We start from the raw sequence: 16,882 nt of genomic DNA, 5'->3' as shown, positions 1-16,882 counted from the left end.
AGGTGCGCGGGGCGAAGAGGTGACTCGTCGACCCGTTCTCGCTACGGTACTGTCCGCCCCTCCTGTCTAGACGGGAACGACGCCGCCGCCGCCGCCGTCGTCCGCTGGCGTTGTGTGCGCGCGCGGTGGTGAACGCAGCATTCCGCGGCCACCAAGGACGGACCGACCGAGCACCGACCGACATTTTAAGTGAAGCCGCGTAAAAGTCGGAACTCTGCCCAATGTTTGTGCATCGATTGTATTGTCGAATGTTCAAGATGCCATTTAAATAGTAAACAGTACTAAATAATAAGTAGTAGAAACGATATTATATTAAAACATTATAATAAATAATCATCTAACTATCCATAAGTCCAAAATCATAAATATAAATATAAATTATTTAACTTAAGTGTACAAAGTGTTAAATTTTCGTAATTACGTTTGAAAAGATTTTTTTTTTGTCGAACCGAATGAATGACGTACATTTGGTAATCTGTCCTCAAAGAAAGCGACGAAACAGCTTCCAATAAAATGGCCCTTGTCACCAATATTGACGGGCCAAATTTACTCGATGAAAGGTGCAGTAATCAATAAAAAAAAAGTCAATAAGATGCGCCCTTTAATCAGGGGAAACGATTTTTTTTTTACATATATATATATATATTATTTATATTTATAATAATTTATTACTAATGAGCTTCGTATTCTTGGTTATAACTATACAGTATAACTACTTATCTGCAGTATCAGGAACAAAGTACCTATGTGTTTTTGGGTTTTGGATAATATGATGAAGTAATAACGTGTAAGTTTTTTTATTTTATCGACAAGGATATCTCATTGGTTTTGCGACGAAACGAAAATCGATTCCAAGCTTTTTAAAAACGGCCGAAGGTAAATAATCAAAAACCGATATACATTTCTGTAGTTTCTGGCTTCTTCGTCCATCGGTTTGCGCATCGATTGGACGCCGCCATCTTGTTTTTGTTTCTCAGTACGAGTTCACGGTATATATATAATGTGTATATATATATATATATATATGTGTATATTATATCCGTGTTCATCGTGTGTTGTGAAACTCTCCTAACCGCGCCCTCCCCCCACTGAGATGAAAAAAAAAAAATGTTCACTCGGTCTCGGCCCGTTTCTCTCTTCCGCTTTGTTTCCAATTACGAATGGCGCGAGTTCTTCTCATACCTTTCTAATAATATTCCACTACTACTGCTACTACTACGCTATTTCATTGTTAATACTAATATTATTATTATTATTACTATTATCATTACTACTATTGTAATGATGATCGTAATTCTCCTTCTCTGTCACGCGCTCGCAACTACGGTCGTAGAGAGTATGCACTATACATGTTACATAACACGGAGGTGTACCCTCTTTCTTCCCCGGTTAAATCGCGACAGACAGCTGCTCGCTGCTTCTATACCGCCGGCGCGACGCCCCTACCGTAAAACATGGCAATTGTAGTAAAAATATTAATTTTCGTCTCTGGCCTGCCGCGCCGACTGGGGGCCCCCCAGCCCCGTTCACCCCATTCACGCGGAGATCTATTGCGCCTTACGCACCGATATCGTCGGCCGTGTAATGTGTTGCGCGGCGTCCACGACAAACATCACGCCATATTCATTCGCGTACCTACTCTTCCCATTTAATATAATATTGATATTATGTTCGTACACGCTCGTAATAATAATAATAATTATTATTATTACTATTATCGTAACACATTAACATAATATATTATCTAGATTTGTTTTTCGTTAATTTTGTTACCGACCACCATCAATCGCAATCGTCGGTGTTATAATATTATTGTTGCTGTTGTTGAATAACAATGATGACGGTTTAATGTTATATATCGTAATAGTAAATTGCATCGAGATCCCATTACAATAATATAATAATTGAATCACATATTTGATTATTAGATATACACACCATGGTACTAGACCAACAAATTGTTCTAAGGTATCAGTATAATAACATAATAACATCATAATAATTATTATAATAATGCAATATTAATAAATCGATAAAACTAAGTTGTATAAATAATAGATAATTTATTAATATTCGCGTTACTGTATTATATTATACTACTTTCGGCCGTACTCGAGAACCTACCTATTTCATTTGTTTTTTTTTTATCTACTTTCACTCTCCCAACGATGATAGATTATTTCCGATAAAAAAATATTAAGTTTGTTTTTTATTAATGTAAAATCAATGCATGTGACTAAGGTATAGTAATGACTCACCGTGTCCTATATTTGATCAGATGATCTTCTGTTTCGTTTTGAAAGTACATAATATTATTTAGTTTATTTTATTTATTTGAATGCTTATTTTATTTATTATAGTTATGTAGTAGTTCGCTCATTAAATTCTCAAAAAATGTATCTTCAATAATATTTCATTGCAGTAGTGTTATATTTTTACTGTATAGTACGAATTATGATCTTGACATTTTTTATATTGTATATATCATACATTCTGCTTTCTGTTTCATCGGAATTATATTCATTGAAATTGTTAAAGCAAAACTAGAATTTATTATAGCTGTTCTTCTATTTCTTGAAATTCCCTGCGTATGCTAAACTGCCTACGTAAACAATGCATCATATTTGGTCAGTGTGGTGCATATTTTTTGTGTAATACGTTAAATGTAAGAACTTCAAAAGTCAATTTAATGGATTATTCAGTGCACATTGCACAGTGATTTGCGTTGTTGCCATTTTGTCGAACCTGCGTCGGTCATTAAATCGTGATTTTCAGTATAATGCAGTAGGTATCTTAATGGATAAAAACTGGTTGATGGTCTTGCTAATATTGCGTATTAATATTATTACATTTTCGTATAAATATAAAAACATTATTATTAATTATATTTTATCTATCCATTTTATTCGCTTAAAACTAGTCTTAGGTATTTATTAATAAATAATAAATAATAATTAATATAGCAACATACGATGATTCCTATAAGTGTCTTATATTAGTAGGTGTATATATTAACAATGATATTTGTATTATATAGTTTATTAAAAATACATAAATCATTTGTTTTTTAATGTTTATCGATTTATCCATATAATCGTATTTCATTTTTTTCAATATAATTGAAAAATAGTATGTATACCGTAGTAATTTTTTCTGATTTATTTTAATGTTTAATTCAATTTCGATAGTTTTGTACCTATACTGGCTATACTATATAATACTATATTATATTGGCTATGCAGAATTAGATATGTTGTCATAACATTAGTGTTTAAATTGAAACAATTAAAAACGTCTCAAATGCAGTATGTTTATTTATTGATTTCATGAAATTAAAAAATGTAATCATTGATCGGCAGAATCTTAAAATGGAAAAAGTTTTGCATGAGTAAGAATACATAATATAAACTTCGCCCAATTTTCAGCATAAGTTTATTTTTTTTAATCTTTAATTAACACTAGATTAATTTGATTATGTTTCAACCGATTTGTGTAAATGTGGTTAAAATCTCTTGAATATTGATCTTATTTTCTATTGGTGTACATATATTTGATATATGCGAAAATGTAATATTGACATATTGTAAACATAATTATACATTTATACCTATTGTGTCAAGTACTATCCGAAATCATTTTAAACATAATATTATTTTCCATTTCTTTATGCGTAATATAGATAATCAAATATTGATTATACCTAATACCTCGATGTTTATTTTATAGATTTACATAATATGTAAAAAAAATAATGTAGATATTTTCAGTCCACAATAGAAATGTTTAATTTTACGAATATCTTCAGTCTACATACTTATATTTAATTTCGCCATAATTAATATTAAATCAAAATTTTTGTATTACAATTAATAAAAATAACATTTAAAAAAAAGTACCTAATTAATATTATTTTTATTTATGACTTCAAATAAATTGTAATAGGAATTTTTTGTTAATTCTCAATATTACAATATTACAATAGAATTAAATACTAAGAAGAAATTTGAATTTAAAATTACTTAAAATAATAAAACGAAACTAATAGTAAAAATAAACCTAATATTCCAAAGAATATTTATAGAGTATTAAAAATATTAACGAAACTAAAAAGCTATTAATTAATTTATCTCATTTACTTACCTAAAATTGTATAGTTATTATAATCGTCTTAATAATATAATCAAGTAGCCAACAATTAGGATTCCATCTACTTAATTATTAGTATTACCTACCTAATAGGTATTTTGGGGATAAATTATCTTTACTTAATTCTTAGAAAAAATTGAACTATAATTCTTTTGAAAATTATTATATAATACTTATATAATATTAATTTTATTAATTATTTCTAATAATTAATTTTAAACCTATTTCAATTTATAGTTCTATAGTTACATATTTATAAAACAATAACAAATAAATAAATGCTAAACATTTTTTCTGTGTTCAGATAGATATATGATAATCCTAATATATATTAATGTTTTGACTCAATATGTTCCTGATACTGTTTTTTTTTTTATTATTGTTAATATTGTTTATATAAATGTTTTAAATAGAAAACTATAATAAATACTACTATTAAAAATTGTAACTAAAATATTTTTAATTATTTTAGTAATGGTAATAGTTGCGAAAATGAGGTTGATGAAGACCTTGAGGATGGAGAGATTTTTGATGAAGAAGATGATACTGAAATGGGTGAATCAATTGAACAAAATACAGTGCTTAAAGCATCTAAAGAAAATCGTATTGGAGAGGGTGCAAAAGAAAAAGAATTTGAACCTCCATGGGAAATGGTAAGTAACAAAACAATAAAATAAATTATAATTAATTCATAATTGTATGTAAAGATTTAATTTCTTTTTTTGTATATGTTATTAGGAACAGAGACCTCAACAGTCGTCCCATCAACAAATGATACACACTCCTTTACATAAAAATTTTTCTGGATTTAATAATAGTAGACCCAGAGATAGATTCCCTAGAAATAAAGGGGCTTTAATGAAAAGAGATGTTAGCTATCAAATGGATGATGATAGGCCTAGACGTAAAAGACGTAGATTTGATCAGAGTGATGAAAAAGAACAACCCATGTTGAGAAATAATCAAAATGTAAGCAACTGTGCTAATTAATGGCATCAAATTTTTGTATCTTAATTTTTTTTTTTATCATAGGGCTTATTTAATAGAAGAAAAAATAATGAGACACCAATGGAACCTATTGAGACTGGTAATGATGAAGAAATGTCATATGTAAGAGGAACCAATAGTCCTGACATATCCAATTTTGAGTCATTTCCACAAGAATTTGGTAAATTACTTTGTTTAATTTTATACATCACATAATATGTTTAATTAGTTGTATTAGAATCCTCAAATAATTATTTCAAGATTTATTTAATTTTTATAATTTTTGATTAAAATAAAGATGTATTTTCATGACAGTACTTATGTTAACCATAAATGGCTATCATATAATTAATAACAATTAAAATTAATATGCAAATTTATACTATATTGTACAACTTAAGGATTAATTATTACATTTTAAAAAATAGTGTTATATTTGTAAAAGTAAAATTTTGTGTGTATAATTGTTATTAATTTTATATTACATTATTCAATATAAAATTTATACATTTTAATAGAAAATGAAGAAGAATTTCGTCCTTTGAACAACTTTGGCCGCAGAGGTAGAGGAAGACGAGGCGGTGGTGGCAACGATATGGATAGACGCAATAGAGGTATGCCTATGAAAAGACGAATGATTGCAGGTTCAGGCATGAAAAATAAACGATCTGAAGATGAAGAAAAAGTTTGTCAATATTTTCTTCAAGGAAAATGTCTTAAGGTAAAATTTGATAAGAATTATATATTATAATTACAATTTTATTTATCTCATTAATATTTTATTTTATAGGAAAATAATTGTACTTATTCTCATCAACAACCAAATGGTCGCAAAATGGAACTGTGCAAATTTTATTTAATGGATTGTTGTAGTAAAGAGGATAGGTGTACATTTATGCATAGCGAGTTTCCTTGTAAATATTATCATACTGGTATGAAATGCTATTCAGGTGTAAATTGTCGGTTTAGCCATGCCAAACTTGATGAAGAACAAAGAAAAAAATTATTGAAGGTAATATACTAATATATAATAAATAATAAAATTTGATTTAATATAAAGAACCTAATGAATTACCCAATAAAAAATTATTTATTAACATGTTAATATGTTTATATATTTTTAGTCTTTTGGAAAATTACGTTACGATCCACCAGAGTATGAAAATGAAAATGAAGATTTTAAGGTAATTTTTTTTTTAAATTTATATTTTATTTTTAATAATTTTGTGTTTCATTCTACATAAATTACTATTAAATTGATATTCTATTTTCAGAACAATTTTGAAGAAGAACCAAAACCACCACCAGTTACAGAAATTAATTTTATATCTAAAAATGATAAGAGCAAAATTCCATCATTATTGGAAATGCAAATACCTGTACCTCCTGAATTAAAAAGCACTGACAAAAACACAGATGAAGATTTAGGTATTAAATAATTATTTTTTATGTAATTATTAAGTATGTATAAAAACATTATATTTTTCTTCTAGAGGCTAATAATAATAACAATAACAGTAGTACACCAATGCCATCACCTTCTCGAGACGAGCCTATGGTTGATGACACTTTGTAAGTATAACTTAAAATTAAAAAAAATCTAAAGATAGTAGGTGTCAACAGTTAAGTGGTATCAGCCAATGGTACAATCAATAATAAATGAGTAGGATATGATTAATGTAGGCTTAGTTTTCATCCCTTGTACCAGTGGCTTCACTAAGTTTTTTTATAGAAGTTGTGAGTAATGGTCAATTATCAATTTAAAATTTTCTACAGTAAGTAATTAAAAATATGACAGCAAATGCCTTTATTGGGTTTTGAGTGGATGGGTTGGTAGAATTTAAGCTCTGAAAAATTTCAAGTTCATTATATCATTGTTGCTTCATTATATGTTAAAATAATATTAAGTAAATTCAATAAAAAAATTTTTCCACTCAAATAATCAGTTCAAAACAAATTAATTTCAAATTATATAGTTAGAGAGATAGTTCATGAAATTATTGCTAAACTATTAGACTTGACAATGTATATTGTGAATGTTTTGATTAAATATTATTACCTTTAGCTATATAAAAATATAATCTGTGATTTTAGTGAAATTAATGATGTTGAACCAGTATCAAATATGCTTCAAAATAATCGTCCAATATATAAACCTAGGAAATATCAAAAACATAAAGATAATAAAGAACGACAAAAACATGAAAAGGAAATGAAGAAGAAACAAAGAGAAGAAAGACATGAAGAAAAAAGAATAGAAAAAAACCGACAACGTAAAGAAGACTTATCGATACAGACCAATGATCATCCTTTATTAGATGATCTAAGCGATGATGATGAATTTAATGGCAAGTAAAAATATAAAATAACTCATTATTATTTACTTAATACTTAATATAAATCAAAGTGCTCTAAACATTTGTTGTTGACAGGCCAATTTATAAATTTATTAAAAACTTGCCAAAAGAAAGAAAAAAACTTATTATTCATATTTTATTTTATAATAAACATAATATATAATGCACAACTTACCAAATTACAGATTAATATTAATGATGAAATAATATTCATACAATTAAATATAATAATTAAGTTACTTCGATATGTTTAGAATTTGGAATTGAGATAATTTATTAATGTGATAATTTACAATGTTTTTTTAGAAGCCAATATGGTTTTTTAATTTTTAATTTTATTAAATTCATAATAGGAACTAAAATAATATTCTTAAGACTTTCTTCTAATTCATCGCACTTATAAACACTGAAATTATTGATTATATGGAGGACTGCATATGTCTTCTGAGATGGGTAGGAGAAAAATAGACTGAGGGCTGTGGGATCCTATTATGTATATAATATTCAATATTTATTTATTAATTAAAAATGTATACTTTTATAATTTTAAATTGGAACAACTGTATGGTTTTATAATTTATTTTTATATGTATTTTAGATCTTGTTATTGATGAAGAAAAATTCCAAAGTGATGTAGTAAAAGATCAATTGTTACCAAAAAAACAGAAAGAACTTTTAAAACGAATTCAAGTCCATCAAAAATATGTAAGTTTTTATGTATTCTTAAATATAAACTCTTGTATGTATGAAATTTCTTAGATGAATAATAATTAAAGTTAAACAGTATACAAATAATTCATTTAATAATAAAAATAATAAATTTAAAACTGAGATTAATTTTTTTATGGTAATTGTTTATAGTATAATGAAACAGATATGAGTGAAGATCGCTATAGTCAAGAGGAACATTATTCGAGTGATGTTTCAGAAAATTCAGTTTCTACTCCTATTAATAATAAATTAAATAATTTACAAAATGAAGAAAAAGAACAGTCACCAACAAATTCTCTATCAAAGTCAAACTCATCAAAAGTTGAACAAGTATGTAACTATTATTTAGAATAATTGTTTAAAATATTATAACCATTGTAACTTTTTAATACTTATATTTGTGTTGCTATATTAGTTACTTTGAGTACAACATTCAATTTATGAATTGTGGTATTTAATATTTTACAATTTATATTTTAACAGGTTAATCTTGATAAAATTACTATAAGTGATGATATGGCTAAACTCCTGAATACCATAAAAGCATGCGTAGATAAATCAACAATAGACCAACCTTCTCCATTTCATTTACCAGCATTGGAACAACCATATAATTTTGAAGAAACTATTCAAGAAAAGTATATTTTCATCACATCATTTTAATCAAAAATTAATTTTAGTCCTGTATTTAATACAATTTTTTTGTAATTTCAGAAAAAATATAATTGAAGAATCTCCTGCTAGCCCTACTGCTAATGATAGTTGTGCTGTGGAATTAGGAAAATCAGATGTAGATCTAAGACAACTGCCATTCCAATTCCCAGTAGCAGCAGCTACAGAGATAGACGCTTCTCTTGATAGTCATCCGCCAATGAAATATCATATGTCTCCAGCCCAAGTTTCTGTACCTGACTATTCTAAAATTCCACCTACGGTAAATAAAATTAACATCATTTTAATTGAACTATTTTACCAAATTTGCATATTTTATATAGATGGGAATTGACGATCCACGACTTAGACGTAGCATAACAGCAGCAAGGGATCCAATGTTTATTCAAAATGCCCCTTCTGCTGTTAGTGCGGTTACTGTTAGACCAGCAGCAGTGACCCAAAAAAGTGCTCCTCGTGATCCTAGAAAACCACAACAAGATGTTAACACTTGTGCATCAGCTATTCGTGCTCCACTTCTACCAACACCTAACCCACTACAACCACGCCCTATGGATAGTGATATGAGGCATATGCCACCACCTATAATGTGTCCACAAATGATGGCAGTACCAAATGATCCACGCAGGAAACCAATGGTTCCTGGAGATCCTAGGCAAAGACATCGTTTTGACGTAGACCAAAGAATAAATAATATAAATTATTTTTAATTTGATGATTATTTAATAATGGTTAAACTTTATTCTTCTTAAATTATCTATTCTTGGACTATTGTTCAAAAAAATGTTAATATGATGTATTTATGTTGTATAATGTAATATACACTTATGTAATTACTTATTAGTAAACAATTTAATAACAATGACTGATTTGTTTTTTGTAGTTGAAATCCTAATACTATTGTTATTAAGTTATTAAGACTATTACAAAAAAATTAGGTAAAATGTAATAGGTTATTAAGATTTTAATTTAGCGAAAATGTCTAATTATTTTAAGGGATAATTAATATTGATAAATATCAATGACATTACTATATTAGTTCATAATATAAATATAGGTGATTTATTTTGTAAGTTAAAATAGGATTTTATTTTTTAAGTTATGAAATAATATTTTTTTTTATGTACCCGAGTGCTTTATTTTATTATTGTTATATCATAGTTGAGTATTACAAAATAAGTAGAGCTAAATTACATAAATTTATGCTGTTATGTATATTTTGAGTTATGTAGCTTTAATTTTGTTATCTATTTTTGAAATATTTGCTTCATTATTTATAATACGATACCTATTTATCTGTTGTACACGGTGATTAAAAGTATTAATACATTATATTTATGATATTGTATACAAATACTTTTTTGTTTATTTATTACTGCTGTAATGTGTAAATTTATCATTTAATAAAAAAAAAACACTATTGTAGTTAACAGCGGGATGGTAAATTGGGTAATTGAATGGACACTTACTCAAGGATTTTTAAAGAGTGGTGACTACTGACTGATGATTAATGCCAGTAGCGGTGAATGAGTAATAATTTAGTATCAACTAGTTTTTTAAATATTTTTTTCAACAAGTAGTATAAACTACGATTGTAAAAAGTGGGTGGGTGAAATATTAGACTAGAATCTAAAAAATTTTAAATTCGCTATGTCACTGATATGAATACTTATATTCTACTATATGGATATATATGTAGTTGCCCCTCACTACCATGAATTTGACTATTTGACTGGACTAGTGACTAGTCCATAAGTTTGGCAACTATTTGTAACCAATTAGTTTCCAAGATATCCAAATTTTAATTTCTGAGGCCTAACTTCATGCAGCCTAATTCCTGTGTGCAGTAATACACCTATTCTCTGATACACATACCAGTATACCACAAAGCAAATTCGAGTTCAACAGAAATGATTTTGTGTTAGATTTAATATTTAATAAATAATATTTAATAATTATAACATTTGGAATTATTGGAGAATATTATCTTGCGCATCTAATGAGCTTTTATTGTTGTATTAATTTTAAAATAAACTATGTACTTTATTACAATTTTAAAATGCTCATAAATTGCTATAATATGCTATTAAAATATTAATAAAAGTTTAATTAAGATGCTTTAAATCAAAGATGGCGAACTTATAACGTGTGCAACTGTTCAAATGAAAATTTAAACCACGGATGAAGGCATTTTTTAAGTTTAAAAGCAGGGTCATCAAATTAGTTGGTACGCAAATAAAATAAAATCCAACCAACATTTTTTTTTATGCGCGAGTAAATAAAGGTTCGCCATCCCTTCCTTAGATTTATATAATATTCTTACCTTTAAATTGTATAATTAGTCCAAAATCCAATGCACATTAATATTAAAGCTAATAAAGTTAATAACACTAGATTGTTATTTAATACTACTGCAGTGCTGAACTTAAATTTGCAATGTTCTTGCGTGAGTTAGGGAGGGGAAATAAATATGTAATGCATTGACACCATTTAATACCATTAGTAATGTGTAAATAGTATACATTTAATAGAATTGAAATCTCCGAGGCTGACCACGGAAGAAGTGGTTAATGGCTACACATAATAGGAGATCTTAAAATATTTAAAACCCTATAGTAGTGCAAGAATGGAAAGTAAAAGTTCAAGACCAGGTGTCATGGAGCCATAGAGGGACAGTGGTGGTGACTGGTGAATGGTGATTGGCGATGGTGGAATAACTGGAATATATAAACCCCATGACATTTTTTTATCAATATTTATTATCTTATATACTTTTATTCAAGTTTTCCAAAATATTAAACTTGGCAAAATTATTAATGCACCGCCATTTATTTCTTACTTGACCATCCGTATAGATTTTGTCATCAAAATAATAGCTGAAGAAATTATTAGTTTTTTATAAACGTTTCTTTAATCGATTAGAAAACCATGAAAATCCTCTGATAAAAGACATACATATTTCATCATTCCCTGAAATTCCCCGTCGCAGATTAAAAAAAAAACATAATATATACCTATCTTTCGTAGGTAATCCTCTAACGCAAATCCCAAGCTAAGTGTCACTAATGGCCAATGGAATTAATGGAAGGCTTCTTGATCATGTAACTTCAATATTGTTTTTATCCTGTATCTAGCATATAGGTACCTACTTATATTTGTACTTGGTTGTAAAAATTGTATATTTAATATAAAGTTTTTTTTAAATATACATATATATATATATTATATAAAAATAAATCTACTGTTGGATGGAGTTCACCATAAACGAAATTTGAGGGGGGCTTGGGGGCTAAGCCCCCCAAAATAGTTTGTACATATCCCCTTCCACCTTTATACATCTCAGAGTCAGAGAGCATACACACAGTACATACATGCAAATAATAATAGGCCCCCAAATTTAAAACTCAAATTGCGCCTATGAGACACATCATATACATTTGGAATTTACAAAACTAAATTTTTCACACATATTTTTTGAGTTTTAGGGTATGTTTATAGCTTTGTTTTTCAACTCATAAATAGTTTATTATAGCGAACAAAAATCGAACATTTTTTTAATTTATATTAAATGGGGATGCCATTGGTTACAGAAATAAAAGATACGTATATAAATAATTTATACGAGTATACAGTGAAAACTCTTTATAACGAAACTCTTTACAACGAAAAACTCTATAAATGACGTCATACGTAAATATCACATTAAAATTTGGTTTGATTTATATTTTATAATAATTAATAACCTATTATATAATTTGTGTACATTCTCTATTATGAAAACTCTAATACTCTATAGGTAACGAAAGAAATCTCTTAGTCCCTTCAAATTCATTTTAGAGAGATTTCACTGTATTAATTAATGTATGTTTAACGTTTGTTGTTTATGTACTTATCTATTCAACGTCTCAACAACTACTATTATCGAATAATTTAGATGGAAATTTTTGGTATTGTTCTTGGAGGTATCAGAAAAGTTTAAAAAGTTAGTTTGAACCACGTTCAAAAATATACTAAAACTAAATAGTAAATACTATATCCAATCTTCCACAAGCATATGCCCATTTCGATCGAATTCGAAAAAGCGAAATACGTATATTGACGTAGATTAATTTGTAAGCTTAGGTAGGTCTACACTAAAATCCAGATACTCCCACCATAACACCGTATTTTTTTTGTTTATTTTTTTTAATGTTTACCTGTAATTTGATGTTGAATTTTTGTACAACATTGAACATTTATAAAGTAGAAATCGATTTGAATTTTAGTGGCTTTATCATATAATATACATGAACATGATATTTATATAAATTCAGATTTTTTATTAACACGGACTTGAAAGTTGAGATAAAACATAGAGATAAGATCATCATCTGAGTATCTGACATCTATATTTTATAACAATGTTGATGTGCTGGAAATTGGAATGTTAATGATTTAAACAATGTTATCGGCTTTAATTCACCATTCAGATTGATTAAAAGTAATTGCATTAGTAAGTGTAAATATTGTAAATTGTAATTATATTAAATTTGCTTTGTGATTAGTATAGGCCATAGGGAATACGAGAAGTTATAGGACTTGCATATTTTTGTCTATGCCTTCTATTTATAGCTAGGTTAGCTATAAATTAGTTTCATAACCTAGTAAGTTCATTTTTGTTGTTTTTTTTTGTATATTTTTGCATATATGGGTACATTTTTTAAGAATAACATATTAAACGTTTTTTCGTGGATAAAAATGCATATTTAGTTATTATCGTCTTATCGAAGATTAGATATACTTAAATTAAATATTGTAATCAAATATTATACTTAAATAAAATACACACACTGTCTAAAATTTTACCATATTATACATTTATACACCACTTACTAGGTACCAAAAAGAAAAAAGAAAATAAACCAAATATTTAATGTTTTTAATGCAAATAGTTTATATTTTCAGTCAGTCATTAAGTTAATATATATGTACATAATAATAAATAGTAATTTAATAATAAAACGGGTGTTTTAGTCCAAACAAAATTATAAGTGTATAAAAACAACAATAACAATTGAAGACCCCGGTGCAATAACCAGATACGTCCATTTTTGAAAATTATTCAAGAAATGAAAAAAACGATCTATAAAATTAAAAACTTAACCAAAAATTAAAAACGTAATATTATTTTTTTTGTAAGAATAAGATACATCATTCAAACCCATTTCCAATGGTTTATATTTTATACTCATGAAATATTTATAAAAAACTAAAAAACTATGATAATTATATTTTTAATGATTGCAATAACCAGTTACGTCCAATTTTGATTTTGGACGTAACTGGTTATTACAGCCAATAAATTATTTTATTGCGGTCAATAAGCACTCTATTATAAAATATTATTATGTATTATTAAATAATAATCATATTATTAATTTTAGTATATTAATATTATAATAAATTAATTTTATTTCATTAAAATATATTTTTATTTTTATACTACATCAAAAAAACTAAGTCTTTATACCTGGTTATTGCAATGGATAGAATAGCACAATTTGAATAGAAGTGTTGGTAGCAATAACCAGTTACGTCCGGACGTATTTGGTTTTTGCGCCCAATGAAAAAAAAAATGGATATATACTGTATCAACGGATACGTCCGGACATACCTGGTTATTGCACCCAACAGAAATTTAAAAATCAGTTTTATCATTTTTATTTCAATACTATTCGTTGGACGTATTCGGTTTTTGCACCGATCGATAGAGAATTTTTTTCTGATTATTTCTATATCAAAACATGATTTTTGAAAAAATGTGGACGTATTTGGTTATTGCACCGGGGTCTTCAATTGTATACAATTATTTTGACCAATCTGCGATTTGCAATTTTATTGGTCCTTTTTTTTGTGACATATTGTCGTATGCGTTCATGTATACGAATAAATATAAATCTTTAAAACAAAAAATAGTAAATACGGCCAACGAAGGGGAATGGCTCCTTTGCCCCTTTTGGATACGCCACTACGTGTATCTCACTTACTTAACATATGAATTTTGATGTTTAAGTGGAATGAGGTTGCGTTTGAAATTCTTACAATCTAAGTCTTACCTTGTGCCTCCATTATATTTTTTAAAAATTATGTAATATACCTACTTAGTATTAAATTTTGAATTGGACTTCACAGAAATTTGTGGTGTATTTGCCACATTTGTACATTTTCACTGATGTATTTACATTTTATGTTTTTAAAATAATTTTTAATTGTCACACATAAAATATTACAATACCTATATTGAATATTGTTGACTGTAGATAAAAAATGTATTAATAATATTATTGTGATTCATATTAATACAATTTACAAGTGCGCTGGATGAAAATGTAGAGATAAGCGAGTTGAATAATGTTAAACAAGTCATTAAATTTAGATTCATCAGAAAGTTATTAAAATGTTATTATATATAGGTGGGAAATTAATATTTTTTGATACTCATTATTTTAACGCTATAGCGTTTATAATTATGTATTTATGTTTAAAATATAATAACTAGTAGCTACTATTCTACTAAGCTACTTCATACTTATAGTAGTTTATTCTTTATTATTATTATCATTATTATTGATTTATGATAATTATTAATATGACTATATGAGCATATTATTATAATATATGCAGGTTTGAAATGTTTCTATTTGTATTTTTGTAATGTTTATAATTTTTAGTTTAGTGATTTTTTTATTTTTGCGATTCGATACAATAACTTACATTTTTATTAATTTATTTTATAAGATATAAATTACCATTTATACAGACAACATACGGTATAGATCAGAAAAAAATCAAATCCCTGTTATACATCTACAGATTTTTTTCTTGTTATTATAGGTAGGAACAGTCAGCAGATTGGATAAATGTTTTAACTGTTTTATACGGTCGCCCGGGAATAGGGCCACAATTCACCTTTTTAAAAAAAGGTATACGGTAATTGGGGCACTAAAATTTTACATTTATAATAGGTAGACTCGGAGATTGGGCTACTATTAAATTTTATAGTAATAATTTTAAAATACGACATAATATTATATAAATTACTTTGTTTTATTGCAATTTCAATCAGAAGTTTATATAGAGATTAGAAGTGTAGGAAACTAGGAACAATAAAAACAAAAAAGCGAACTTTAGTTCGACAACATTTTATTTTTAATGAAATTAAAAAAGGGAAAAAACCCGATTTGAATAATATGTACAATCTGTATCATGTTATTTAAAAAAAATAACTATATTTTTATGTATAAGAAAAAAATTATTTCATATTATTTATTATTTGACTAACCTTATTGGCCTTGTTTTGTATCATATTTTTATGTATTAGAAATCTGAATTTGAAAAAAAATATTTATTATTTGACGAATTGTATTTATATTTGTTAGACAAAAAATAATAATTTATTTTATTTTAATTATTTATTAGCAAATAGCAGTATATATTTGTGAACCATACTTTTATGGCAATCTCCGGGTAGTAAAATGTAAACATTTCTTTTATATGAAGTAGGTAGTTAAAATGTGGCCCAATTCCCCGGTGTCCGTTTATACAATGTATTGCGTGTAACAGCTTTGATCTGTGTATTGTGTATTTGTAGAAAGCATTGCGGTTGAAGATGATCTGCAACTTATTATCTGCCGACAGAACATCGTTACAACTATACTCTGTTGCTGGACGTTTTGACTATATATCGTAGTTGTTATATTATTTGCCCTTTTCTTTCTTCTTGCTATAGTTGCTTACGATTTTATTACACTAGATTTAAAAACATATATATAGCCATGGATCTATGGAATTTATTAGGGGGGACATATTATAATACGAACGTTATCGTCATGTACTCATGTTATATAATTATAATATAATAGGACTGTTGAATTGGATATTTATTTACATTAATAATAAATAATAAATAATGTGTTTTAACTTATAAAATAAGAAGTATTGGTGCATTAGAAAAAAACACTATTTATAAG

The 16,882-nt window shown here is 27.0% G+C and overlaps 1 protein-coding gene across 5 annotated transcripts; it reads left to right on the top strand.

Moving 5' to 3' along the window:
- The first annotated feature begins 205 nt into the window (after positions 1–205).
- LOC132929563 (uncharacterized) lies at positions 206–10,248 on the top strand. 5 transcript variants are annotated; one of them, XM_060995010.1, is made up of 15 exons: positions 206–560; positions 4,619–4,799; positions 4,885–5,115; positions 5,179–5,314; positions 5,652–5,854; positions 5,924–6,145; positions 6,258–6,317; positions 6,408–6,561; positions 6,627–6,705; positions 7,228–7,481; positions 8,089–8,195; positions 8,352–8,531; positions 8,685–8,839; positions 8,916–9,135; positions 9,197–10,248. In XM_060995010.1, exons 1-15 carry the CDS (start codon positions 514–516, stop codon positions 9,581–9,583), a joined length of 2,616 nt encoding a protein of 871 aa, XP_060850993.1. In that variant the 5' UTR covers positions 206–513; the 3' UTR covers positions 9,584–10,248. The 5 variants fall into 5 exon arrangements, with proteins under 5 accessions (XP_060850993.1, XP_060851017.1, XP_060851002.1 ...); XM_060995034.1 differs by lacking the exon at positions 206–560 and adding an exon at positions 734–876; XM_060995019.1 differs by lacking the exon at positions 206–560 and adding an exon at positions 1,575–1,968.
- Positions 10,249–16,882: the final 6,634 nt, after the last annotated feature.

Source organism: Rhopalosiphum padi, chromosome 1 (genome assembly GCF_020882245.1).
Source record: "Rhopalosiphum padi isolate XX-2018 chromosome 1, ASM2088224v1, whole genome shotgun sequence".
Lineage (NCBI taxonomy): Eukaryota > Metazoa > Arthropoda > Insecta > Hemiptera > Aphididae > Rhopalosiphum > Rhopalosiphum padi.
This window is presented reverse-complemented; position numbering and strand designations above follow the sequence as displayed.